The following is a 26,023-nucleotide window of genomic DNA, read 5'->3' on the forward strand; positions in this document are numbered from 1 at the left end:
CCCAGTGATTGGACAATGTCCTCCAAAATGCATGTCCACCTGGAGCCTATGTGAGCTGATTCAGAGGTTGTCTTTGCAGATGTAATTAGGTTAAAATGAGATCATACTGGATGGAACCAGTCTCTCTCTCTCTCTCTCTCTCTCACACACACACACACACACACACACACGCACACACATACACACATACACATGCACACACACCACTCAGCACAGGTCTAGGAATGCCCAGTCAGGGAGGGCCCCAACCAGCCACTCCAATCTTGAGCCCCCTTGTCCCTTCACTCTCGCTAAAGCCAGCCTGTGTCCTAACGTACTCTCGCTTATGCCCTGGACTTACTGTGTCAGGTGAAGGTCTCTTGTGTTTGCTGGCTGCACCTCTTCACAGCAATACAATGAAACTCCATACATCCCACACAGTCCCCACAATCGTCAGCCCCTCCCGAGCTCTTTCTTCTTTTTCTTCTGTCAAGGAAACCAGATTCGCATTGGCGTAGGCGGCTTAGGCCTCTTCTTCTTCCCCTGTCCTTGGGTGAGTTCTGGAAGTTGGGCTAGACTGATGCAAGGTCCCAACAGAGAGAAGGCCCGCGGGCAGTGGGGCTCTGGGTCCTGAGGACGTGGGCCTCCAGTCACCATGCTGTTGTCAAGTAACTGTGGTGTCAGAGATGTTGCTCAAGTCTCAAGGCCTCTGGAGACTAAAAGGGAGGCAAACACAGAGCTGGGGAGAGAAGGAGGCCAAGACCAAGCAGGGCCATACACAGCACTGCGTTAGGTGACAGGTACCGGATGAGACTTAATCCCACCCTCCAGGCTCCTACTTAACCCCCTGTAGATGGGAAAGATGTAGAGGTCAAATTTGAGTTCTAGCTCCAGCTATGCTGTAACTGTGAGCTATCTCAGGCAAGACCCTGCTCCTCTCCAACCCCTGATTTCTTTAAGACTGAAGAGGAGACTTTTGAAGCTCTTACTTACTACCACATGGGCAGTGAGATGGAAGTGAATTACTCCCTGAGGATAGAGCTACAGAATTCTAAATTCATCTTAAATAAAGACCCTTGTGTTTTCTGCAGAGACTTTGTACCAGGACTGGGCTGTGGCCAGTCACCTTCCTGCTTCACTGGGGACACTAATGCGGCCTAGGAGGCCCTCCTCAGGGCTCCCGGGGGCAGCACTACATCTTGTGGCCTTAGTGGCTGTGGCTGCTGAGTGGACGGGTGAAGGGGTGGAGGGGTGAGGGCAGGTACTTATGGACCCAGTTTAGGACTCGTAGCACCAGCAAGATGACAGCTGCATCTGCCCTCCGTGTGTTTTCTTATTTGTTCCCAGCAGGAAATCGATGGTGTCAGAAACCGTGGGATAACTCTACAGCCCCAATCGATAGACCCTGATTAATTCAGGCATGGCCGTTGGGTAAATTTGCTGCATCATAATTAGAATTATTAATTAAAAATAGGAAATCGATTGACACAAATTAGGCAGAGGAGGAGTCAGCTGGGCTTCTTTGACATTGCTGGGATAGATGCTTGAGGACATCCTGTGTCTCCAATTTGGGGGTCTGGTGCTCATGTGATCCCTGGGCTCCCCTTTATTGAGACCCTCCAGGGTCAGCTGTTTACAGAGGACAACAGAGCACTGGAGAGCATCTCAGCACGCGCGCACCCGCGCACACACACACACACATATACATGGGACCCAAGGCTTTGTGCAAGCAAGGCAAGCATTCTATCAGCTGATCCCCATGCCCAGTTTAATTATTTTTTAACTGAAAAAAATCAGAACTTTAAGAAGAAAATATCTTCATTGCCACTTATGATTTTCATTCTCTATTTAAGCATGCCTCTTTTAGCATCGTAAGATACACAGAAGGGGGGCTGGAGAGATGGCACAGAGGTTAGGAGCATTGGTTGTTCTTCCAGAGGTCCTGAGTTCAATTCCCAGCAACCACATGGTGGTTCACAATCATCTGTAATGAGATCTAGTGCCCTCTTCTGGTTTGCAAACATATGTGCAGGCAGAACACTGTATACATAATAAATAAATAAATCTTTAAAAAAAAGATACACAAAAGGTATGTCATATTCTGTCCTTTTTCCCCAACAGCATGATATAGCATTATTTAATTTGATCCATATTATCTTTTTAAGTGGCTGCATACTATTCTCTGGATATGCCATAGTCTGCCTTTCTGACTCCCAATTTGGGGATATTTTGGTTGATAAATAACAATAGTTGTCAGGTGGTGGTGGTGCATGCCTTTAATCCCAGCAATCAGAAGGCAGAGGCAGGTGGAGCTCTGTGAATTTTATGCCAACCTGGTCTACTGAGTGAGTTCCAGAATAGCCAGGGCTATTACACAGAGAAACCCTGTCTCAATACATACATACATACATACATACATAATAGTAGTAAATTTACTGGGGTCCCTTCTCCCTATTTGTACTGTGGGTCCCATGTACATTATTTTGTCAAATAGCAACCATGTGTTGTGTGTACAACGTGGCTGTAATTTCAGTACTTAGAGGGAGAAAGCAGATTCAATGCTCAAGATTATCCTCATCCATCTAACCATCTAACAATTTCAAGGTCAGCCTGGACTGCCTGAGATCCTGTCTCCAAGGGGGGGGGCATCCTCATAGACATCTTATGATGTCTGTACACAGATTATCTCCTTAACATGGGGACCTGGGGCCTAGAGGAGTCAAGCGTCCTTCCCAACTGTCCTAAGGAGAAGTTCATGAGAAGCCTGGAGTTCTCCACATTCTCATTAGCCGGTGGCCATGACTGATTCTCCCATTTCGCTTTCTCTTCTACAAATGTCATCTTTCCACATAAGGAAACGGAGGCCTAGAGCTGGGCGATGGGCTCTCCCCGCACCTTCCTCCTCTCTCTTCACCTCATTCTCAGCATCTTCTGACATCTTACGGTGACCACAGCCGAGCAGAGCAATCCCTGAGAATATTTCCCCAACAGGGTGGCCAAGCTGAAGCTTCTAGAGAGACAGGGCTATTCCTGTCCTGTCTGCTATTGTCCTGCCAGGTATAGGACAGTCACTACCTATGCGGGCTTCTGCCAGATCCCATATTGTGCACACACTGTGCCAATGAGAGCAAATGACACTCAGGGTCACAGGGAGCCAGCAGTCTGGCTGGGGAATACCCCGCTGCTCCATCCTCTGCTGGCTCCATAGCTTCACATAGAGCTGAGGCTACAGCTCAGTGGAAGAGCATTTGTCTAGCATGCGTGAGTCCCTGGGTTCAATCCTTGCTACTGCCAGAGAGAGAGGAACAAACCATTGAGTTATGCTTGTCTAATGTCTTCCACCAGTCAGGAGTGGCCTACTGAACTGCATCATTGAGGGTGGCTTTCTCCATCTTCAAGTCCTCAGGGCCTGTGCTGAGCATGAGTGCTGAGCCCTAATCACATTGGCTGCTGGTTGTGGTTAGTGCCAGTGTTTCGTGGTCATGGATCCCCCTTCCCCGTTTATTAAAACATCTAGGCATGTAAGCAAAACCAGGGAAATAGACATGTACTTACAACCTCAGCACTTCTACTGTTCAATACGAGCAATTAATTATTGACCAGCTTGGCTCTGTGCTAGGAGCTAACCACTGGTACAGGGCTGGGGATATAGCTCAGTTAGTAGAGGGCTTCCTCAGCATGCTCAACAACCTGGGCTCCATCTCAGTACCACATAAACCAGGCACGGTAGTGCACACCTGTATCTCAGTACCCAAGAGACGGAAGAGGCAGGAGAATACGAAGTTCAAGGTCATCCTTGGCTTACCTACGTAGCGAGTTGCCGGCCAGCCTGGGCTATCTACGTGCTACCCTTAGGAGATTCCTTAGTCTGAAGAACACAGATTATTCTGCACTGGTACCAAAAGTTATTTTCTAAAATATTTACAACTTTGGACAAAGTCTTTCAAAGATCCGCTTTATCCTCTTTTGTTTAGGAAATCAAATATAAGCCAGGCATAGTGGCACAGGCCTTAAATTCCAGAACCTGAGAGGCGAGGCAGAGGCAGCCAGATCTCTGTGAGTTCAAGGTCAGCCTGGTCTACACGGGACAGCCAAGGCTACAGAGAAAGCCTGTCTCTAATGCTCATTCCTCCTGCAACAAAAGACTCCTCAGGTCTGGGGCCTGAGGTGGAGCCCCCCTGGACTTTGTCTCTTAAGAATGAGAAGTGTGTGCCGCGACCCCCACCCCTCCCCTTGTGACAGTCAAGGAATACCATTAAGGAACCAGTCTTCCTTCGATGGGTAATTTACAGTGCTTGTAAGCTGTTAAAAAAAATAAAAAAAAAAGTTTGAAGTGTTCTCTAACCAACTTAATTACCACGAGCCTCCTCCTGAAGCTCGTTCCAGCTAGTTGAATATTAATCTGTAATTCTCAGTCCCCAGGGGCAGATCGCAAGATTGTGCACACTGAGTCATTAAGACCAGGAGCACACTGACTCTGGAGAACCGGGGACTTCCTCCTGGAACACAGAATGAAAGTGTCATGTGCTTGAGGTTGCTGGGCTTTCCTGCCTGATTGGCAGTTCACCTGACAGGTCACCCTGGAGCAGGAATTCTGGGGCGGGTGCTTTTATGAGTCCTGGGACAGAGGTGTTGTAAGAGGCAAAGGACATAATGAAGGAGCAGTGGCCCAAGAATCTTTGACCTTGAATAAGCCATTGCCCCATCTTCGTCTATAACAGAAGGGGGCTGAGGGCAGACAGTGACTTAGCAGGTAAAGACACTTGTCACTAAACGTGATGACCTGAGTTGAATCTCTAGGACTTGCTTGGTAGAAAAACCTAGCTTCCACTCACTTGTCCTCTGACCTTCCAATGCAAGTGTGCACACAGATACACGGACATACAGACAGGCAGACAGGCACACACACACACACACACACACACACACACACACAAATAAGTAAATGTTCTTTAAAAATTAAAAGAAGGGCCGGGCGGTGATGGCGCACGCCTTTAACCCAGCACTCAGAAGGCAGAGGCAGGTGGATCTCTGTGAGTTCGAGGCCAGCCTGGTCTACAAGAGGTAGTTCCAGGACAGGAACCAAAAGCTACGGAGAAACTCTGTCTCGAAAATCCAAAAAAAATAAATAAATAAAAGAAGGGATCTGGACCATATTGTCATGTTTTATGCATGCACATACGTGTATAAGCATGTGTGAGTGCAGGTTTGTGTTTATCGCTTTGACCCAGCACCAGGCACAGTGCTCTATGGATACAAAATTGGTTGTTTCTACTTGCACTCAGAGGAAGGCTGGAGGAAGACCAGCAGGCAGCCTCTGGAAGGGGCTCTCTTCCATCTTCTCAGTACTGCTTCTGCTAAACCACCTCTGCTTCTGTTGGCCATGCAGTTAGGGTCCTGAGATAGGTTCCACAAGGTGAAAGGGGTCCCCCGATCTAAAAGGAAACATTAATAGAAGGCCAAACTTTGTGGGGATGTGTGGGTTCTTGTGACTTCTGTAGGTTCAGAGCTGCTGTCCTGTGTCACCTTGGACTCCTGCCTAGATACTTGTCTCTCCCTTGAATCCTCCTTGAAAGTGCCCAACGGGACTGAAATGCTAGGCATGGTGGCACATGCCTAAAATCTTAGCACCTGAGAATTGGAGGGCAGTCATGGCTGTCATGGTAAAAAGCTGTCTCAAACTTAAAACCTTGACTACATTATAACTCCCTGTAAGTAGGGGCTACATCAGATCCCAGGTGTGTGTGTGTGTATGTGTGATCCTTGGGAACATGGTACTTTGAGGCAGAGTCTCCTGTTGGCCCAGAGCTCACGAACCGGACGAGGCCTGCTGGCCAGTGAGCTCCAGGAATCCTACTGTCTCTGCCTCCTCTGGACTGGAATTACAGGCACACACTGCCACACCTGAAATTTCTGCAAGGTGCTGGGAAAGCAAACATATTTCTAACCAAGCTCTGTCCAGCCCCAGATCCCAGTTGTATTGCTGCTTCCTTCCTAACGGCCCCTCCTTGTTCACTCCTTCTCCCACCCCCACCCACAACAGTTCCAAAGCAAGGGCTAGGCCTTGTAATTCCTTGGTGGACAGTCCTGGGCTGAGTGAGTGGGTAACTAGGCTCTCTTGGTTCATTTATGATTTAGATGTCCCCCAAGATCTACACCAAAGGGGCTGGGGATGTGACACTTGCCTTGTGTGCACAAGGCTCTGGATTTGATCACCAGCATTCAGGAAGGAAGGAAGGAAGGAAGGGAGGGAGGAAGGGAGGAAGGGAGGAAGGGAGGAAGGGAGGAAGGGAGGAAGGGAGGAAGGAAGGGAAATTCACATCAGAGAATTAGCACATTAGGCTGAAGGAAGTCACCCCACTTGCCTTTTGAATGTTCTTGGTGTCCTTGGTGGTATGTGTGTGGGTGGCTTTATTTTCCTATGATTGTCCTCAGAGTGTGGGCAGGGCTATCATTGGAAGCTGAACTATGCATAAGCCTCACACTGGTAGTGACGCATGGTAACTCTGCCATCACCATGAGGAGGTGGCCAGGGCTGGCAGCAGGGCTCAGTCTTGGCTGACCCACAAGCCTCTGAAGTTGGCCCATTCCCTCCACATTGGCACTGGGCCCCACCCATTCCCAAGCCCTAGGCAGGACAGTGGGATGCAGCCACTGAATCGAAGCTAAATAAGTCTTGCAACTGAGCCAGAAAGAGAAAGGATTCAGAGAAAGCTGCTCCAGAGCCTGCAGTGACATATGCCCTCGGGGAGGGTTGGGAGGGCCAGGAAGGGCTGGAGCAGCAAGCTCAGGGGCTCTACCTCCTGGGAACACACCCAAGCACACAGGCTCTACTCCCATCTCTCTGTGTGTGTGTGCTGCCTTTCTTGAAGACCACACAGGCTGTCAGAAGAGCTGTCCTTGGCTCTATCTCGGGCCTGAGCCTCCTCTCTGTGCTCTAGGCTTTTGTGTACAGGTTACTTAGTGTCATTCAGAGATCTTATTCCAGGGATATAGACTGGAACAAGAAACAGAATGAAAACAGCAATTAATTTTCCTGTCAAGGATGCCAGCAGCCGTAGTAGCAGCAGAAGGGGGCGGAGGAGAGAGAGAGGGAGGGGGAAGAGGATAAGGGGAGAGGGGGGAGAGAGAAAGAGAGAGAGGGAGGGAGGGAGAGCAAGCCACAAGGCTTAGAGCAGCTCAGCAGAACATACGGATCTCACATGCACAGCCCTTCAGTACAGAATCTTTGGGTCTTCGACATGTATACCGTGCCCACTTCTGGGCTCAGCCATATGTAGAAGAGGGGGAGGAAGCCTGGCTGCTCTCTGACCTCAGGCCTGATTCCTCTCATCAGATAGGAATGGGAATGAGAAGTGTTTGTTGGGCCCCTCCTCCATCTCACCAGGCCTTCATGGCTCCAGCTTTGTCGGGGGAAGAGCCTGGTGCTTGGGGATGCAGAGGACAGAGCTGGGAGGAATCAAGCCCATCCTCCTTCCTCTGCATGGTTAAATAGTGGGTGTATCTGGGACATTCGGAACAGGACCTAAAACCCCACTTTTCTACCTTCCAGACCAGTCTCCACAGCCCCACCCTGGCTCATCTCTACTTCCCAGAGTGTGGTAACAAGTGGGTTCATATGTGCCTCTTCACATCCTTGTCCCTCTGGCATCCTGCTGAGGTCATGTGTGGCTCTCACACCCTTGTCCCACTGATGCCCCACTGAAGTCAGGGTTTCCTGTAGCAGATGATGAATGCCACAAGCTGCCACTGTGTAGAGCCACGGGCTAGCCAGCTCTTTGTCATTCAAGTTCTTTCAAGTCCCAAAGCCATCCTGGTGGACAAGTTTTGTTTGCTTCTTTGTTTATTTTTGAGTCAGGGTCTTAGGTAGCACAGGTTGGCCTCAACTACTCTCTGTAGTTGTGGATGACCTTGAACTTCTGACTCCCTTGTCTGATTACGTAGATGCCTGCCACAGCTGTTGCATGTGGTGCTGGGATTCAAACCCAGACCCTTGTGCATGCTTGGCAGGTGCTCTACCAACTGAGCTAGAGCCTCTGGCCTAAAAGTTTTAGTGTATCCATTGCCACTAGAGAAAACAGAGGGTAGGAGGAGTAGAATGACTTTTTTAAGATCACACAGCTAATCAGTGGGTGAATTGGACTTGAGCCCAGCTATGAGCAAGTAAGTATCTAAGCCAGGAAAAAATGACCAGGTAAACCCTTTGAACTGTCCCGTGCAGGTCCCCTTTCCCCAGCTTGATGACACCGCTCCTACTCAGTGAGGAAAACCTCACCCCACCTCCTTCTAACTCGGTGATGCCTTATGCCAGCATGTTCAGAAGGCCTGTGACGCCTGCAGATGTCACCTGGCTTCACCTGAAAAGGTTTCCATCTCCCCCGCAGAGAAGCCAACTGGATGGATTTGCTGAAAACATCCTCAAGGGGTTTTTTCCATGTCCACTTGACCCACCACACTCAGAGCCATCTTGGCTCCTCACCCCAGAAGATCAGTTCATTCCATACTCACTGGAGCAGAAACCACAGTGGTATTAGCCATGAATAATTATTTGGCACTTAAGGTGTATGTGTGTATGTGTGTGTGTGTGCACGCGCGCATGTGCACATGTGCATGCAGACTTTAGAAGCTGACATTGGTTGTCTTTCTCAATCACTTTCTGATTTTTTTGAGACAGAGTCTCACCGAACTGGATCTCACCAGTTTGGCTAGAGTGCCTGGCCAGAAACAGGGTCTCTGCCTCTGCCTCCCCAGGGTTGAGCTTACAGACTGCTGCACCTGGCTTTCACTACAGGTTCTGGGGATCTGAACTCAGATCTTCATGATGAGCCACTTCCCCAGGCTCAGCACTGAAGTGTTTTTACAGGCCTGTTTGTAAGCGTCCACTCACCTGGTGAAATCACCTCCATTTGGCAGGGCAAGGTATCTGCAGACTGTCAGAGTGAGTGAGTATCAGCCTCAAGCCTTCTGGTTCCCATTTCTGTGTAGCTCAGCACAAGGATGGGAAGGAACAAGCAAAAACTAGCAGAGGGCAGAGGGGGAGAAGTTTCAGGAAAGCAAATGGTAGAAGCCCCTCTAGGGCTTTTTATTGTCATTCTGATCACCAGATGTCCTGGAAATTGAAGCTTTCATTTGTGTCGTGGTGTTGAGCTGGGTGGGTTTATTGTGCTGAATTCTGTGGTGTGGAAAGACCTTTGGAAAGCTTTGCTGGCGGAGCTGTGGAGATGGTTCGGCGAGTAAAGTGCTTACCACAAGTGTGAGGACTTGAAGTCAGTCCCCAGAATATATTTAAAAAAAAAAAAAAAAACGCCAAGTATGATGTTGCACACCTGTAATCCCAGGAAGAGGGAAGTGGGGACAGATGGGTCACTGTGGCTCGAAGGCCAAGCAGCATAGTCTACTTGATGAGTGCCAGATCAATGGGAGATCCTGTCTCAAAAATAGAGGGGGTGGAGGCTTGGGAAAATAGTTAATGTTGTCTTCTGGACTTACACACACACACACACCACTCACTCACTCACTACACTACACGTACACATACTGAGTGTATGTCACAAGATTCAGCACCAAGGACAGTATCCATAGCTGGCCTGCAGAAAGATATATCTATATAGATATATATAGCCAGACACAGACCTTGGGCCTGGAAGCCTCCTCTAAGGTCACAGAGTCCAACCTTCCTCCCCTGTTGCTCCCACAAAATAAAGGACCTGTCTGACTTCTGCTTGCATACCTACAACAGGGATCTTACAATCCAAAATCCAACCCTTCCCATTGGGATGTAGTCAGTACTTAGACATGGTCCCTTCTGTTTCAAGTGAGAAATCAGAAAGATGGTTATTCACCATATTTACTTTAAAACTACTAAATATTTGTGCTTGGGGTGTAAATCAGTTGACAGAGTACTTGGCAGGAAGCCCTGTTTGATCCTCAGCATCCTATAAACTAGCATGGTGGCACACACCTGTAATCCCAGCATCAGGATGACCTCTAGGTCGTCTTTGGCTACGTAGTGATCCTGTGGCCAGCCTGGGGTACACAAAACTCTATCTCAAAAGGAAATTGCTAAATATTTGTGACATAAGTAGAGAAAATAATATGGAAGCACATCCACCATCCAGATCAAACAGGAGCAGTCATTGTATTTGCCTCAGAGCTGTTTGTGGGAAAAGCCATTACAAAAGTGTGCTTCTTAGGCTGGCCTCAAATTCAAAGAAATCCACCTGCTTTAGCGTCCCTGGTGCTGGGATTACAGGTGCGCACTACCATACCTGACTCACAAAATATTCTTCCTTCTGCTTTTCCTCCTCCTCCCCTCCCTCTCCCACCCAGAGGTTCATGAATGCCAGGCAAGCACCCCATCATTTGAGCCACATCTCTAGCTGATTCTCCTAGTTTTAAGATGTAAAGGCAGACATGAATTGGCAGGTTTATTTTACAGGTCTTTGGATTGTTTGTCTACCTTCAAAGCTCTCCAGTTCAAGGTATTGTCACCCTGGGTCACATGTGGAAATGCCAGGGAGATAAGACCTGGGAGCACTCTTTGGCTTGTCCACTGTCTGCGTGGAAACCCAAGTCATGGTCCAGATCCCTGAGCAGCTCACACCTGATGTGTTTGCTTTAATAAGAGTCTTTCTCCCAGGCCTGAGTGATGATGAGTGCCCAGCTAGAACTGCAGTGGTGACTGCCTTGAAGTCCTCGGGAACGCACCAGCTCAACACAGCTTGATCCACGGGATCATTAGGCATCAGAAGCTCAACTCCCCCCCACCACCACCACCAACAAAGGCGATTCAGGCAAGGACGCCCATGATCAGCCACTTTTTATCCCCGACAGTTCTTTCAGGCCTCATTCCTCCTACCCACCCTAGTGCTCAGTAGATGCCAATTAGGCTCCCATGCTTCTCTGTGCCCTGATTCTGAACAGAGGACTGGGGAGCTCTCAGTTCAGGCTCAAAGAAATCTTACTTTGTGTCTGAGTTTATCCTGGCTCCCTTCTCAGAGTCCTAGATCCCTTTGAAAGTGAACGGCTTTAAGACTAAAAGAAAACCCCACATACTGGGGGAGGCCCACCAAGACACATTTGTCTCAAACATCCAATCCCAGTAGACTCAGGTCTCTCGGATGTACCAGTATGCCACTGTACATGTGAGGGGCAGCCTCACACTTTAGGTGGGGTAACCTCCTACTCAGACTCCTCCCAGGCACAACAGAGAGAATGAATGGGAGGAGGTGTGGGGGATTAAGGAGGATTCACAGCCACGATGCCCAGCCTTTAGGATCTTTCTTGTATGAGCTCTTTGAATATAAATTTGTCTTCACACCTCAGCTCTAACCTTGAAGATGCTCCATCCAGACTTCCCTTACCGCCAGGGATGACATGCCTGTCCCAAGCCTTCTTCTCTGCTGTCTCTAGCACCCCTCCTTATCTAAGCAGCTCTTCCTATGCCCCTCCTTTCTGCCTACCAAACCCAAACCATGCCTCCTCTGATTGTTCCTGCCCCTCTGATTGTTCTGTGTGACCTTTACCCCCTTTGGTTATCTATTCCCTGATGTCTGGTGTGACCTACCTAGCCTTTGTCTTCTGTCATATGTCATTGTGCCACCCTATCCTCAGCCCGAGTCCCCAGGGCCCAAGGGCGGGAGCCACCTCGCCTTTTCTTAGCCTTGGCTCCTCTAACCGTTTCTCATGTACAGTTTCCAGATGAATTATTCATTGTGTCAACACATATTATTATCAAGCCCCTAATACATGCCAGACAACATGTCCGGGGCTGTGTGTACAGTGGAGAACAAGGCCACCCTGTTCCTTCAGCAGGTGCTCCTGGCTCACTAATCCACACAGCGCTCACTTGTGCACACACCTGGAACTCCCCACAGGACAAGACCAGGGCCCCAGAATGAGCACAGGAGGGAATGTCTGTCCCCAGCAGCCTCCAGCCAGGGCAGGCCCAGAGAGCACAGGTTGAAAGTCTGGATTCTGTGTCCCCAGAAGGGGCATCTCTGGGGCAGTGTTCTTGACCCACCCTAACCCCAAAGATCAGCTCCAGATGTGCTCCCAACTCCCCACTTCCTCATCTCTTTCCCTTTCCCCTGCCCTGTTTCTTGGGATTACTCTTATGCTGTTTCTGACAATTCCAATTCTGGACCATCTTGAGCTGGGACTGGGAATCCAGACCTGTATGCCTACTGGTCAAATCTAACAGCAATAGGCATGACGAATCTGAGCTGACTGGGAACAGACTTCTCTGAGCAGGTCTTTACTCTGAGCCTTAGATATACCTGACTTTAGGAGCTAGGTGGAGTCTTCCCGAGATGCTGAGGTCTGGAAGGTGACTGAAGAATGATCAGAAGCTCACGGGTTTCCTCTTCTATATAGTGAGTTTGATGCCAGTCTGGCTGCATGAGACCTTATCTCAAAGCAAAACAATAGCAGCCAAAAACAAAAAACAAAAACAAAAAAACAAAACAAAAACAAACAAACAAAAAACAATAGCAGCCAAAAACATACCCCTCACACACACCACACACAATCACACAATCTCTCTCTCATACACACACACACATACACGCACGCACACACACAGTTTTTAAAATGTAAGTACTCACTAAATAAGACACTCTATTCCATAGAGAAGGTTCCTGCTGCAGTTAAAGCCAGCCGTGCACAGTTGGAAGGATCACTGTATGAAGTAAGGCAAGCATCCATTGGTTGTATTCATTTGAAAATCTCATTGATACATGCAGTTCCTCGGCATCTATGAGCGACATTCAGTACACACACGTCTGCTCTGAGAGCTGGTGCCATGCTCCCATTGACTTGGCTTTGCTGTTTCTAGTCTGTTCTTTGTAGGGCTGGGTCTTCAGCAGCAGAAAAGCAGGTCCTTGAAGGCAGAGACCTTAATCGACCCTAACTGCCTCTCTGCCAGCACCCACTGCAGGACTGGGCCCTGGATGGCTGCTCAGAGACAGCAGGGAAGAACTTCCTCATTCCACAGCAGGAAATCCCTCAGTCAGACCTGTGGAAGAACAGAAACTGGATAGACCTTTAAAGGCAGGAGCTGGTTCACCAGGCAAGCTTCCTGCTTCATCCTTTGTTGTTGTGGGAAGGCCAACAGCACACAGCAGTTCTGGGACCAGGGAACTAGGCATATGGAAACCCCACCATGCCTGGCCCACCCAGGCCCACACCTTTAGACTCTGTGGGCCCAACATGGCAAACGTTTACTTGGGTTGATCCTGTTATTTGCTATGAGGACTTCAGGCCTGGAAGGACCAGAGCCCATGACAGAACTTCAGGGCTGTCACTTCTCTGTGAGAAGATGGTAGAGGTGGTGGCAGTATCCCAGGTTCAGTCCCTGTGGGATACTTGTTTGACTCTCCTGGTGACAGTCCAGGTCCTTTCCCTGTTTCTTATGGATCCCACATCACAGTAGGGGCTCACACTGGGGATTGTCATCAAGTTCTCGTTTGTATGTGTGTGTGTTTATGTGTATGTCTGTGTGTGTGTGTGTAGCTACGTGTGTATCTGTGTGTGTGTGTGTCTGAGTGTATCTGTGTGTGTGTGTCTGTGTCTGTGTCTGTCTGTGTGTCCCAGCCTGAGTTTGCCTCTTGGAGCCATGAAAGGCAGTGTGGACGGGGCAGGGCAAGGGCTCTGTAGCTCCTTTGAAGGTTCTTCCAAAGAGGAAATCCCTTTGTGCACCGCATGATCTCTGAGGCTCTCCAGGCAAATTGGGAAGATGAATCAACTGTGGGGCCCCCATAGCTTCAAAGGCAGTGCGAGGTGGCAGATCAGGCAGGTAGAGCTGTTCTCATTAAAGCCAGGGTGGTGGGCGCTCCCAGCAGAACTGAGATTGAGACTGACAACCCACAGCTTGGAGCCCTGAGGGATAGCCTGCAGCCTTGGGCCCTGAGGGCTAGCCCACAGCCTTAGGTCCAGGAGTGAGGGGTGGGGTGGGGAGCAGCCCACAGCCTGCCTCTCTTCCTTGTGGATCCCATTGCTGCAGAGGGTGAGACAAAAAATGGGTTAAAGCAGAATGCTGGAGTTACTGCATTACAGACTCCGCCCACAGGCAGGGGTCTATAGAATAGCAGAGGGCTGGTGGGGCTGCAGTAGGAGCCACAGCAGCTGGTTGAGCCTCCGGTCAGCACAGCCATTGCCCAGTGCTGGACAGTCATGTGTCCCTCAGCCTCTAACCTGTCAGCCCTTCTCTGGAGAGAGGGAGGGAGAGAGGGAGAGAGGGAGAGAGGGAGAGAGGGAGAGAGGGAGAGAGGGAGAGAGAGAGAGAGAGAGAGAGAGAGAGAGAGAGAGAGAGAGAGAGAGAGAGAGAGAGAAGGGGGCAGACAGACAGACAGAGACAGATTTAGGTCCTTCAGTGTCCTGGCCCCATGCTTCCAGAGCCTGTAGCTAACTGTCCCTCCTTGGGACATGAGGGCCTCTGAAGTGGCGTGTAGGTGTGAGCACTACCCACACGCGGCCCAGCATCCTCTGTAGATGGACCTGCCCACTCGAGGGCTGTGGCTTCTGCCAGAGATTATATCTGCAAGGACCTGAGCCCCGGTTTCTTTCCCATCCCTGCCCTGTGCCACGGTGCCACTCCAACATCCAGAAAAGTCCCTGATAAAGAAGCAAAGTCCCTGATGAAGTCAGTACAGTTGATAAGTTTGACTTTTGCCCCTCGCCCTGTCTCCTAACCAGGACTGTAAAGCGTCACACCCACACGTCAGTCAGCTCCTCATCTGCTGATGACCCCAAACTTTAACAGACAGTGGACGAATTATGGTGACTGAGGATGTCTCAGGATGTGGCCATCCCCCTCACACACACAAACACAGACACTTGGGACCATGTGCATTCCAGTCTTTTGCTGTTTTGTGTGTGCAAGTACATGTGGGCCTGCCTACGAGGGCAGGTGTGGAGGCTAGAGGTCAGCATCGTGTGTCTTCCTCACTCTCCCTTCAACATACCTTTTTATCCTTAACATTTATTGTAATGTGTGTGCATGTGTGCGCACCACAGTATATGCATGTGGTTCTCTCCTTCCAACATGTGGGCCCCAGGGATTGAGCTCAGGCCATCAGACTTGACAGTAAGTGCCTCACCAACCTTCCATCTTATTTTTTGAGCCAGGGTCTGTCATTGATCTTGGGGCTCTCTGTTTTGGCTAGGTTGGCTGGCCAGTGAGCCCCTGGGATCCGCTTGTCTCTGCCCCTCCAGCACTGCATTTAAAGGCATACACCACCCATGCCCAACCTTGTAAGTGGGTGCTTGGGATTTGAACCTGGATCCTCATACTTAAGCAGCAAGCGCTTTACTCACAGAGCCATCTCCCCAGCCTCTCGATCATTTTCTTATTACTTTTTATTTTTTAAAATCTTTTTTTGTAGTGCTGGAGATAGAGCCCAGGAACCTACTCACCAAAGTACATTCCAAAGCAGCTGCTTGCACTGTTAACAGTGCACAGTGTCCTGTGCATTGCCACACAGTCACAGCAATGACATTTGGAAGCCCAGGCCTCATCCTGGCTTAACTCACCCACCCAGAGCGATGTCAGCTCCAGTAAAGCCACATTGCCCACCACCACTGTCCCCCGACATGTTGGCAGTTGGAATGGACGTGGCCAGCTCTGCCCTGTCCTGCCCTGTACCCCAGCTCCAGGACCTCTTAGTCCCTCTATAACTGCACTGCAGGTATAGCTGTCACCCAAACTAGCCCAGAACCTTCTATCTCTCTGCTCTTATGAGGCAACACTGCCTTCCATTTACACCTGTTTCTCAAGCTGACTGTGGGCTTCTCAGCCCACAGTGCACAGTGCAGGCCCAGTAATGGTTTGATGAGTGAATACATGAGCCTCTCCGCTCCCAGAAGCTGGTGTACTAGAATGCAGAAAGCTGGATGGATGCAGTCCACTGGTCTCACTCTCAATCTCCAGTTCTTTACTGTGTAGCCACTGGGGCGTCCTGCCATCTCAGGAGATGGAGGCACAGTGTGCAGTGTGCACTGGGCGTGACTGTAGGGAGCACCAGTCCCTCTGAAGGTTAAGGGAGCCATAGATAGTGTATTTAAGTACCATAGAGAGAATAACCGGGGTAGCTGATGGTACATCAGTGTAAGCCCATGCTCTGAGTGTCTGCCAGGACTGGGCACAGTGTCTGGAGATTTGAGTTTTAATCTACGGTACTTGGGTCTGTGAATATGTGATTTCCAACCATCTAAGTGGATGAAGGAAGAGAGTTGAGCAATGAGCCCACTCAGAGCCAAATAGCTACCCTGCCTGCTCTGGCCCATTTCTCAAGTGGGTATAATTAGCATCACAAGCTCAGGGCTGGAAGAGACCCAGCACTTGCCTCCTCCAGTTTCTGGATGAGGACCCCTTAGGCATTTGGAAGGCACCTCGATTTTCAGGTACCTTCTTGAGGAGTGCTGACTCCAGGGCAAAAGTACAAATCCAAGTCTGTCGTTTCGCAGGTGTGAAAACCAAACGGGCCCAGAGAGGGCTGGGGGCTGCCCAGGTTTGCATGACATCAGCTGGGACTCATCCCTTCATCCTCCCTCCCTCTAACTGAGGCTTGGGGTTAGAAGGAGTCCAGTGATTCAGCCAGAGAGAGAGCCTGGCTGTGTAGACTAGGAAAGCCCGGTGACATGTGGCCTTGCTCCCTGGGAAGTCACTGTATTTGTCAACTGGGATGGTCCACCCTCAGGGTCAGGAGCCCCTTAAACTCTGTACGGTGGTCACTGCCCCTTGTTGGATCTCAGAGCTCTGGCTGTGAAACGGGAGGGACATCCTTCTTCCCTCATCCCCTACCCTAACCAGGTATCCTCTTGTCTATTTCCCCAAGAGGACCAAAGGGAAGCAGACTTCTGTTGAGCCCTCTGCCTTTGGCCATGAGTTAAGTCAAAGCGGTGGGAGAGGGGCGGGGGATGTGGCTCAGTTGGTACAGAGCTTTTGCAGGCTGTGAGGAGGCCCTGGGTTCCATCCGGGTACCACATAGACTAGGTGTGAAGGCACACCTCTGTAACTCCAGCACTCAGAAGATAGAGGCATGAGGATCAGAAGTTCAAGATCATTCTCAGCTTCGTGGTGAGTTTGAGGCCAGCTTGGGCTACATGAGACCCTGTCTCAAGGAAATAAATGATGAGGGGAAGGCTTTGTGCGAGAGTTTCTTTGTACCTTCCCTAAACGCCAGGGTGCAGCCAGTTTAAAGCCCACTGTCTAGGGAAGGGAACCCCATGTGCCACTGGGGAAAGAGGTCTCTAGGCCTCTAGGCAGCTCTTTTGTACCTAGCGAGGTGGGACTTTGGAAGGGAAGGTGGGAAGTCGCTGCAGTTGTCTCTGGAGCGTCTCTGGAGGCAGTTGAACATGATAGTGTTAATGTTAGCACATTGATGGATACTATTGGGTTGTGTACATAAGTGATTAACATGGGGATTTTATGCCACATAACACAACAGAAGAATATTAATAAGTCCATGCCTTCACTGAAGAGAATGAAATGATCAGAAATAGGGTCAGCTATGGGAAGCCTGGGACCACAATTTACACATAAGCCAAACTCTAAACAAGGCATTGGTGGGACTAGCCCTCTACCCTTCATCATGTGGAGTTTTTTATTTTTCGAGACAGTGTCTCATGTATCCCAGGCTGGCTTCAGACTTACTGTGTAGCTGAGGATGGCCTTGACCTTCTGATCCCCCTGCTTCTACCTCCTGGGTGCTGGGACGCCAGGTGTGTGCCACCATACTTCATTTATGCCGTGTTCTCTTGCAGATTGGGAAGGCCTGCTATAGCTGAGCAACAGTCTTAGTGGTTATCTCTGTGGGTAATCAGTGTTGGCTGGTCAAGCCCAGGCTAGCTGCCAGCACTCTACGCCCCCTGCACTGACAGCAGCCCTCACCCAGCAGGTGTCAGCAACCCAGACTCCCAGTCACTTCCTGGCTATATGACCTGAGATATGTTATTCATCCTCTCTGAGCCTCTCTTCCTTGTTTGAAGAATGGGTTTAGTGATAGTATCTATGACCCTAGAAGAGAAAAATCAACTTTGCACCTCTGGTACGCAGCCTGGTTGTATGGTTAAAAAAAAAAAACCTCTATCATAGTAAAACTTCTATCAACTGTGGCTACAAACTGAGATGCCTGTCCATAGTAAAGTCACTGGGAAAACTGTTCCCCATGGTGAGGACCCGGGAGCCCACAGGCTGGATCCATGAATCTGAAGGGACCAGCTGGGAGGGGCCTGACCTGCTGGCCATGCACCTCTGGGTGCCCCTTAAGCCCTACATAGCTGTCCAGAGAAGCTGAACAATCAGCAAAAGCCAAATATAACTAGAGGGCAGAGTCTGTGACAGAGTGAAGGAAAAACAAACAAAAAACAAAACAATCACCTATGTGAGGGCTTGACATGGCCTGGCCAAACTGAGCAGAGTGTGGCTCCTCCGCGGAGGAGCACAACCCCTGCCCCCACTGTAATTGCGGAGTGATTGCTCTCCTTGCCTTCTGTGGAGTAGGTAATTGTCTCTCCTGGCTCTGCCTCATTTCCCTAGCATCGCTGGGGAATGAGGAGTTTTTAAGTGAATTTTAAATAACTAAAGTTGATCACTGTGGTCCCTAACATTTTTTCCCACTGTGTCATTCTGGGGAGACATTTCTCTGCTATGGTGACATACTTCCCTGTTTCCTTGGTCAGAACTGTTTGACTTAGCCCACCTTTTCCCTGCCCGGTTGGCTGCCAGGGACCATGTGTCCATCCTCCGATGGCCGCACTTCCTTTGTCTCTGTGTTTCCCGTTTATTTCCATGCTTTCCTGCTTGGACACAATGCAGCTGGGGTGTGTACATGTGTGCTTTGCACATATGTGTAGTGGCTAGAAGAAGGCGTTCTGTCTCTTTTTGCCTGTGTGTGTGTGTACATGTGTGTGTGCACTCACATGTGTGCGTGTGTATGTGTGTGTGTGTAAATGCCACAGTATGTGTGTGGAAGTCAGAGGACACCTCTCTCTCCTTCCACCATTTAGGTCTGGGGACTGAACCCAGGTCTTCAGTCTTGCTGTCCAGCACCTTTACCTGATGAGTTGCCCCATTGGCTTCACTCTCCTCCTTAGTTTTGAGACAGTTTCCTACTGAATCTGAAGCTAAGTTGGTTAACCAGTGAGCTCTAGGGGGGTCTGTCTGTCTCTGCCCCACAAAAGTGGGATTGGTTGCACGCTTGACTATTATGTAGGTGCTGGGGATTTGAACTCAGATTCTCTTGCTTTCACGCAAGTTCTGTCAACCACTGAGCCATCTCCTGATGTGGGAAGTCCTCTGCATATGTGTTGCTTTTATTGGTTAATGAATAAAGCTGCTTTCGGCCAATGGCTTAACAGAATATAGCCAGGCTGGAAGAGATATATATATAGAGAGAGTAGGCAGAGTCAGGAAGAAGCCATGTAGCCATCCACAGAAGACAGGAAGACAGACACCTCTACTGGAGCCTGTCAAAACTTTGCCGGTAGGCCACAACTTTGTGATGATGCATGGATTAATGGAGATGGGTTAGTTTAGGATGTAAGAGCTAGCTAAAAATATACTTAAGCTATTGCCCAAATAGTATTGCAAATAATAGAGTGTCTGTGTGATTGTTTCGAGTCAGGGTGGTTGAAAAAACGAATGAACAGCCTCCAGCAACAATCTCCCTAGCCTTGCCTTATGGTTTTAGGGGCTTCATAAACAGAGGCACAATTATAGACGTGTCCACACCCACACCCATTTGTAGTGCGAGGAGCCAGGCTGTATTCCCATGACCTCAACGGAGTCCTGAGCCACCTTTATTCTTGCACTCTCACCAAGTGCTGAACTCTGTGATTCTGCCCCCACCCACTCCCCGGCAAACCAGCTCTCTCCAGAGAGGACGGTTACCACCAAGCATGTATGAACTTTCCTGGCCAAACATGAGCAAATGTCTGCTTACCCGAGATAGGGCATCAAAGTAACAGATTCTACAAATGGAGCAAAGTCACAATTTCACCAAAGACCAACTTAACAAAACATGTTCTTACTTCCAGAACATGAATGAGGGGGTCACGGACAGGAGTTAGGGGGCCAAAGCAGCCACATCACTGAAAGGTCTCACTCTGTCTTGGATGGATGGCAACTTCCTCATAGCTGCATAGATGGAATCCCCCCTTCAGCTACCCTCCTGCCTCCTGTATACTCCAGCACCCCTCAAGACTCCAGGCATCTGGGCCAGAAGTACACACAGCTGGGAGGAGGTGTAGGAAGGAGAAACTGGAAGCTACCCCTCCTCTGTGAGGGGACACCATCAGGCCTGGTTTCCATGGTCCCTTGCAAGTGGTCACAGCTGCTTCATAAAGATGGTAATGTCGGTTATGCTTGGAGCACAGCCTTCCACAACACGACCCTCCTAGGTACTTGGGAAATATTCAGCTGACAAGTCAGGGGTGGAAGTGACTGAGAGCAGCTACAAGACCCCGTGACAACGTTCTCCCTCCTTACCCAGGCCACAGTTTCGTCACCTACTGGCTTTGGGCTATTCCCGAGAGAAGGGAGGCCACGGTCAAGCATGGCAGCTCACGCCCACAGTCCTAGCATTCTGGGGGCCGAGCGAAGAGTGTGAGTTTGAGGCCCACGTGAGCTACATGGCGACATCCTCTCTCAAAACAGAAAAGAATATCGTGGAGTTATGGATAAGCACCTGAAAAGCAAAATGTCATGGGATGCCCAGCAAGACGTGAAGGGATGCTACTAACTTCAATCTGACCCAGTTTCACGTACAGCGACTGTAGCCCCAAAAGTAATGGGGGTGTTGCTTGTCTAGATCCTGAAGCTGCTCACAGTAGTGACCAGAAAGGAAGCAGCCAAGCTCTGTGGTATCACCCACCTGGGCTTTGCAGCTGCTGTTATCAGTGCCACCCCTGAGCTTTCCCTCTTGGAATATCCCCAGCAAGTGTCCCGTGTGCCTGAGCAATGACCTGGAATCAGGGGGCCTTGGCTGCCCTGTTAGAATCTGAACAATCAAGTAACTGCCACGATCCTTTATCTTCCCGTTTATAATGTAGGGAAGAAAGTGAAGCCTGTGAGGATTAAATACTGTTCATGCCTCTAAGACCTCCAGGAAGGGGCCGGGCACATGGGGAGAGTTAAATATGATTATCATTATGATAATGGAACCCTAGCACATACACAATGAATGCTAACTACATGTGCTTGTCGATAGAGACAGAGGGGAAGTGGGGAACAGCTCACTGGTTAAGCACTTGTCTAAATCCTCAGAACTTATGTAAATGCCTGGTGGCTGTGGAGGCTGCTTGTACTTCCAGCTTCAGAAGGTAAAGACGGGGAATCCCAGAACAAGCCAGTTAGTAAGACTAGCCATATCCACAGGCTCTGGGTTTGGCTGATAGACCGGCCCTCACTGAATAAGGGTTAAGAAAGTTTCCTGCCATAACCTTGGGCCTCCTAAGGCATACACATGCATAGCACGCACACATGCAAACAAGCCCATAGATTTGCAAACATGCATATGTACACATTCAAAAATGGGAAGGAGAGAGAGTGTGTGTGTACGTGCATGTGTACGTGCACACGTGTGCATGCCCACACACACACAGTGCATAGTTTTATCAGTCTTTACATTGCCTGGGAAGGTTTCCTGGACAGAACGTGGGCTGGGGGACACTCCACTGTTGCCACTGTGAGCCGCTGTCAGGGTGAGCGGAGCTGTCACTCTGAGTGGACTGGGAGACGGAGGGCGATGCCCACTGATAGTTTGGCAGCCCCAATCTGTATTTATCAGTATTCAGGGCACGGATGAAGGAGTGAGCCAAGATGAGGTGGTGGGATCGGAGACTCAGTGGGCCTATCTACTGCAGGATGGCTGTGAGTATCCGGATACTGACCCAATCAGCCATCGGGAGAGACTTGTGTAAAACGGGTGATACTGGCAGAGCCCCACTGTATTCAAAGGCTACACCAAACCCTGCCTTCTCGGGCCTGCTCATCACCGGAGTGCCACTTTGTACCTGCTGACAGTGGCCTACCCCAAGGACACCCTTTCTACGCTGCTCACTTCCCCCTTTCCTCTGGGTATCAAAATGCTAGAAAGTTGGGGTACAAAGATCAGCTGGCCATCTGTGCCCACAGGCAGCAGAGTCACCCTCTGTCCCTGCTTGCCCAGGACTGAGGTGCTCTTGGAAACAGGGGACTTCTGGTGCAGAAAGTAAGACAGATGGTCCTCTGGCAGGCAGACAATTGAGCCATCTCTCACTGCCCACTTGCAACGAGGAACCTTCACCTGGCTGTCTTAACTGGAAGCAATCTTTCTTGCCTTCAATATTCTAAAACAGTATTTGTGCCTGTCAGTACCTAACCTCCACTCTCACTAAAAAATCCCATTGTTTGGGGGGGGGGGACATCTTATTTTTGTTGAATGCACCAAGAGAGAGGGTCAAAGTGGGAGGTGACATCAGTGGGTAGCCTTCCTGGGGTTCTGGGTCACTCTATCCCTTCCATGGCTTAGAATGCGGGTTTCCAGAAAGCCATCAGTCTTGAAAACATTTAATTACAGGGAAAGATCTCCAAGGCTGGCTGTTACTTCCCAGGGATACATTTGTTTTCTCCTGCTCTTTCTGAAGGCGCTGAAGCACTGAGGAAATTGAACTGAAGAAGCAACTAGGGGTTGGAGGGATTCCTGGAAGGGAGGAAGAGGGAAAGGAGAGCCGAGAGGTGGAGCCAGGAGTGGGCACAGTGAGTCAGAAGAAACGGTCCTGAGTAAATGAGTGAGAGAAAGATGGTTCAGACAGACATGCTGCTGTGCCCAGCTGGCACTGAGAGGAACAGGGTCCCAGAGAAGAGAGAGGTAGCAGGCAGAGAGGTAGCAGGCATACTGAGGAAAGGTCCCGCTGAGAAGGCTAGAGACGGACCAACTAAGGAGAGCTTCCCAGAGCCTAGGAGGCAGAAAGCTGTGGCCAGGTTTGTATTGGGGGCCAGGCAGTGACAGCGACTGAAATTGAGTTGGGGGCTGGGGGTCCTTTGACATTGTGCCGTCTTCAACTCCGGTGAACATTTGGTGGCTTGGTGGAGCCTAATGGAGATCCCCAAATGCCAAGGATTCTTTCCAGCCACCCCTTGCAGCCTCTTCTCCAGGGACCATAGAAATGGTCCCCTCGTTCTAAGGAAGCCCTGACTCTTCACGTCCTTTCTTTCAGGTTGTGACAGCGAGCACTGGGGTCCCCACTGCAGCAATCGGTGTCAGTGTCAGAACGGCGCCCTGTGCAACCCCATCACCGGCGCCTGCGTGTGCGCCCCCGGCTTCCGAGGCTGGCGCTGTGAAGAACTCTGCGCACCCGGTACCCATGGCAAGGGCTGCCAGCTGCCTTGTCAGTGCCACCACGGCGCCAGCTGCGACCCGCGCACTGGCGAATGCCTCTGCGCGCCGGGCTACACTGGCGTCTAGTGAGTAGGGAGGGCGTGACCTGGGGTGGGGCCAGGGAGAGGTCAGCACTGCAGGGGTGGGGGAAAGAGGGAATGGGGTGGAGCCAGGAGAGATGGGGCTGGACTGGGAGAGAAAGGCGTGGCCTGGTTGGCCCTGGTTTGGAGCAGGACAATCCTGGGGCCTAGGGGCTGTCACCGGGGCTTTCAAGGCTTTGGGGCAACTTATTAGCCTAGTGAGTAGGAAGATGAGAGCAGAAAGTTCTGGTTGTGAAATCTGCCCTCTGACCCCAAGTGCAGCAGTGTGTAAGTATCCAGGCCTCGTGTACACAAGCCATGAGTTCCACTAGAGTCACCCGTCAGTTAGGGGACACAGAAGTGAGCTTAGCCTTCTCTTTTGACCTCTCCAGTATGCCTCTGCTTGCCACATCCGAATTAATACATCTGAGGCATAGGGCTGGTAAGAGCCCAACTGATATATCATGTGCTGATTGGTCCCCCCTCACTTCTGTGCCCTGGGGAAGCCACACTGCTAAGGGGCTCCCCAAGACAGCTTAGCTGACACTCTCACAGCCAAGACTGGTGTTGTTCCAGCCCTGCTGAAGGCTCTAGAGTCTTCCTGGATCCTTAGGCATCAGCCAAGGATGCTGACTACAAGACATCTTGGATTGAGAGCCTTTCCTGTCCTGATGTCTGGGCTCCCAGGACCTTTGAGCTTGAAGCATGGCCATTGGAATGAGCCCCAAGGCAATGATGCAGACCTTCCCCGTGCTCCCACAGTGCTGCCCCCCAACTCATGGCAACTGGGAGCTTTTCAGAGTCTGGAAAGGAAATGTCTCAGAATATCTGACTTCCCCTTTGAAAATAGGCACATTTTCAGAGGCTGGAGATTTGTCTCCACCGTTAGTAGTGCTAGCTACTCTCCCAGAGGTCCTGAGTTCAATTCCCAGCAACTATAATGGGATCTGATCCCCTCGTCGGGCATACAGGCATACATGCAGAGAGAGCACTCATACACATAAAATACATAAAGAAATAAATCTTTAAAAGAGAAAGGGAGAGGGAGGAAGAAGAGGACACAGCAGCCATGGCAGATTTCTGAAGACAAAATCCAAGGCCACTTTTTAGCCCCTTGGCCTTGCTGTTTCCTCCGTCTGGCATGTTCTTCCACTCTCTCAGTGAAATTAGCCTCACCTTCAAGGCTAAGGCTGTCTTTTTAGGGAAGATCCCTTCAGCTACCTGCCCAGAATTTTCAAGGGTTGGCCCAAGTACCCTACAGTTCAATATATTATATCTGAAATCTGTCTCCCTCTACTGGCGGGGATCAGAACATCCATTCTTAAGGTGCAGGGTTTCAGGCCTTCAATTTGGCAGGTGGGCTGATTGCTGCTGTCACTCACCACCATGGTGGGGAGGCGTTAGATGTCAGGTGGAGGGGTTGACAAGGTTGTCCTTGTAGACAAGGCTCACTAGGGAACCCTGGGCATTGAGTTTGAGCTCTAGGACGTTCTTGGGAATGCTGTTGTCATGACTCTCCCTCTCCGTGCAGCTGTGAGGAGCTGTGCCCCCCTGGGAGCCATGGAGCTCACTGTGAACTACGCTGCCCCTGCCAAAATGGGGGCACCTGCCACCACATCACTGGAGAGTGTGCCTGCCCTCCAGGCTGGACGGTAGGTGGACCCTCAAGATGTAGGTGGGCATCATAAGAAGATTTGGCATCCGTCACAAGACCGTGAAAGACTAAATTCATCTCTCTACCCACGTCTATAGTCATGAGCCATTATGGGACACTCGCTAGCAGTGAAGAGTCCAGGTCTAGGATCTGTGTGGTCGAAGGCAAGTTACTTAGCCTCTGAGTCAGAGGAGTCTCACAGGCAACGGAGTTGAATTTTCCTCATATAATTGGCTCTGTCTAGGGCTGGACACATCTCAGTTGGTAGAATGCTTGCCTAATATGCATAATCCTGGGTTCAATCCCTCACACCTCATAAAACCAGGGTTGGTAGCACAGACCTATAATTCCTGCACTTGGAAGGTAGAGACAAGAGGACCAGAAGCTCAAGGGCATCTTCAGCTACATAACAAGTTCAAGGTCAGCCTGGGCTACATGAGACCTTGCTGGAAAAAAAAAATATTTTAATTTTTAAAAAATTAGCTCTGAATGTGGGTCTGGGTACCCAAATGAGTTTCAGGTGTGGTAGGAGCTGGGCAAGAGAGCCACAGCAGGGTAGGGCTCAGCTGGATTTGTGAAACATTACCCTAGTTCACATAGTCATGCTGACTCTGTGGTCCCCAGAATCTGTTACATTCCCAGGTGCTTCAGGTACTTCTGATGCAGCCACTACCAGCACAGGCCTCCAGTCTGGGAACTCCCACTGTGGGAAGCAGATGGAGATATAGCCTCACCCATGGAGGCCTTCCCTCGGGTGACATGTCCGAAGCTACCCCAACAAACCTCCCAGCCTCTAGTCCTAGCTTCCCCATGGGCACACATGATTTGCCTTCAGTGAGCCATGCTTGGGTTGCCTGGCATGGTAGGCACAATCCTCGGGTATGATTGCATATCCACGGTGCTTGGCAAATGTCAAAGCCTTTTGTACCAGCTTGATTTATACCCCTGGA

General features: G+C 50.1%; 1 protein-coding gene across 12 annotated transcripts in view; it reads left to right on the forward strand.

Moving 5' to 3' along the window:
* Megf11 (multiple EGF like domains 11) overlaps positions 1-26,023 on the forward strand; it is a 326,069-nt gene that overhangs the window by 223,413 nt on the left and 76,633 nt on the right. For all 12 annotated transcript variants that reach the window (XR_009056973.1, XM_057766409.1, XM_057766413.1 and 9 more), the window contains 2 exons: positions 23,179-23,425; positions 24,951-25,071. Coding sequence is in view for 11 of the 12 variants with exons in the window: in XM_057766409.1 (XP_057622392.1) it covers positions 23,179-23,425; positions 24,951-25,071 (368 nt within the window). In the remaining variant the exon portion in view is untranslated. The remainder of the gene's footprint in view (positions 1-23,178; positions 23,426-24,950; positions 25,072-26,023) is intronic.

The sequence above is a fragment of the Chionomys nivalis genome, chromosome 4 (genome assembly GCF_950005125.1).
Source record: "Chionomys nivalis chromosome 4, mChiNiv1.1, whole genome shotgun sequence".
Taxonomy (NCBI): Eukaryota; Metazoa; Chordata; class Mammalia; order Rodentia; family Cricetidae; genus Chionomys; species Chionomys nivalis.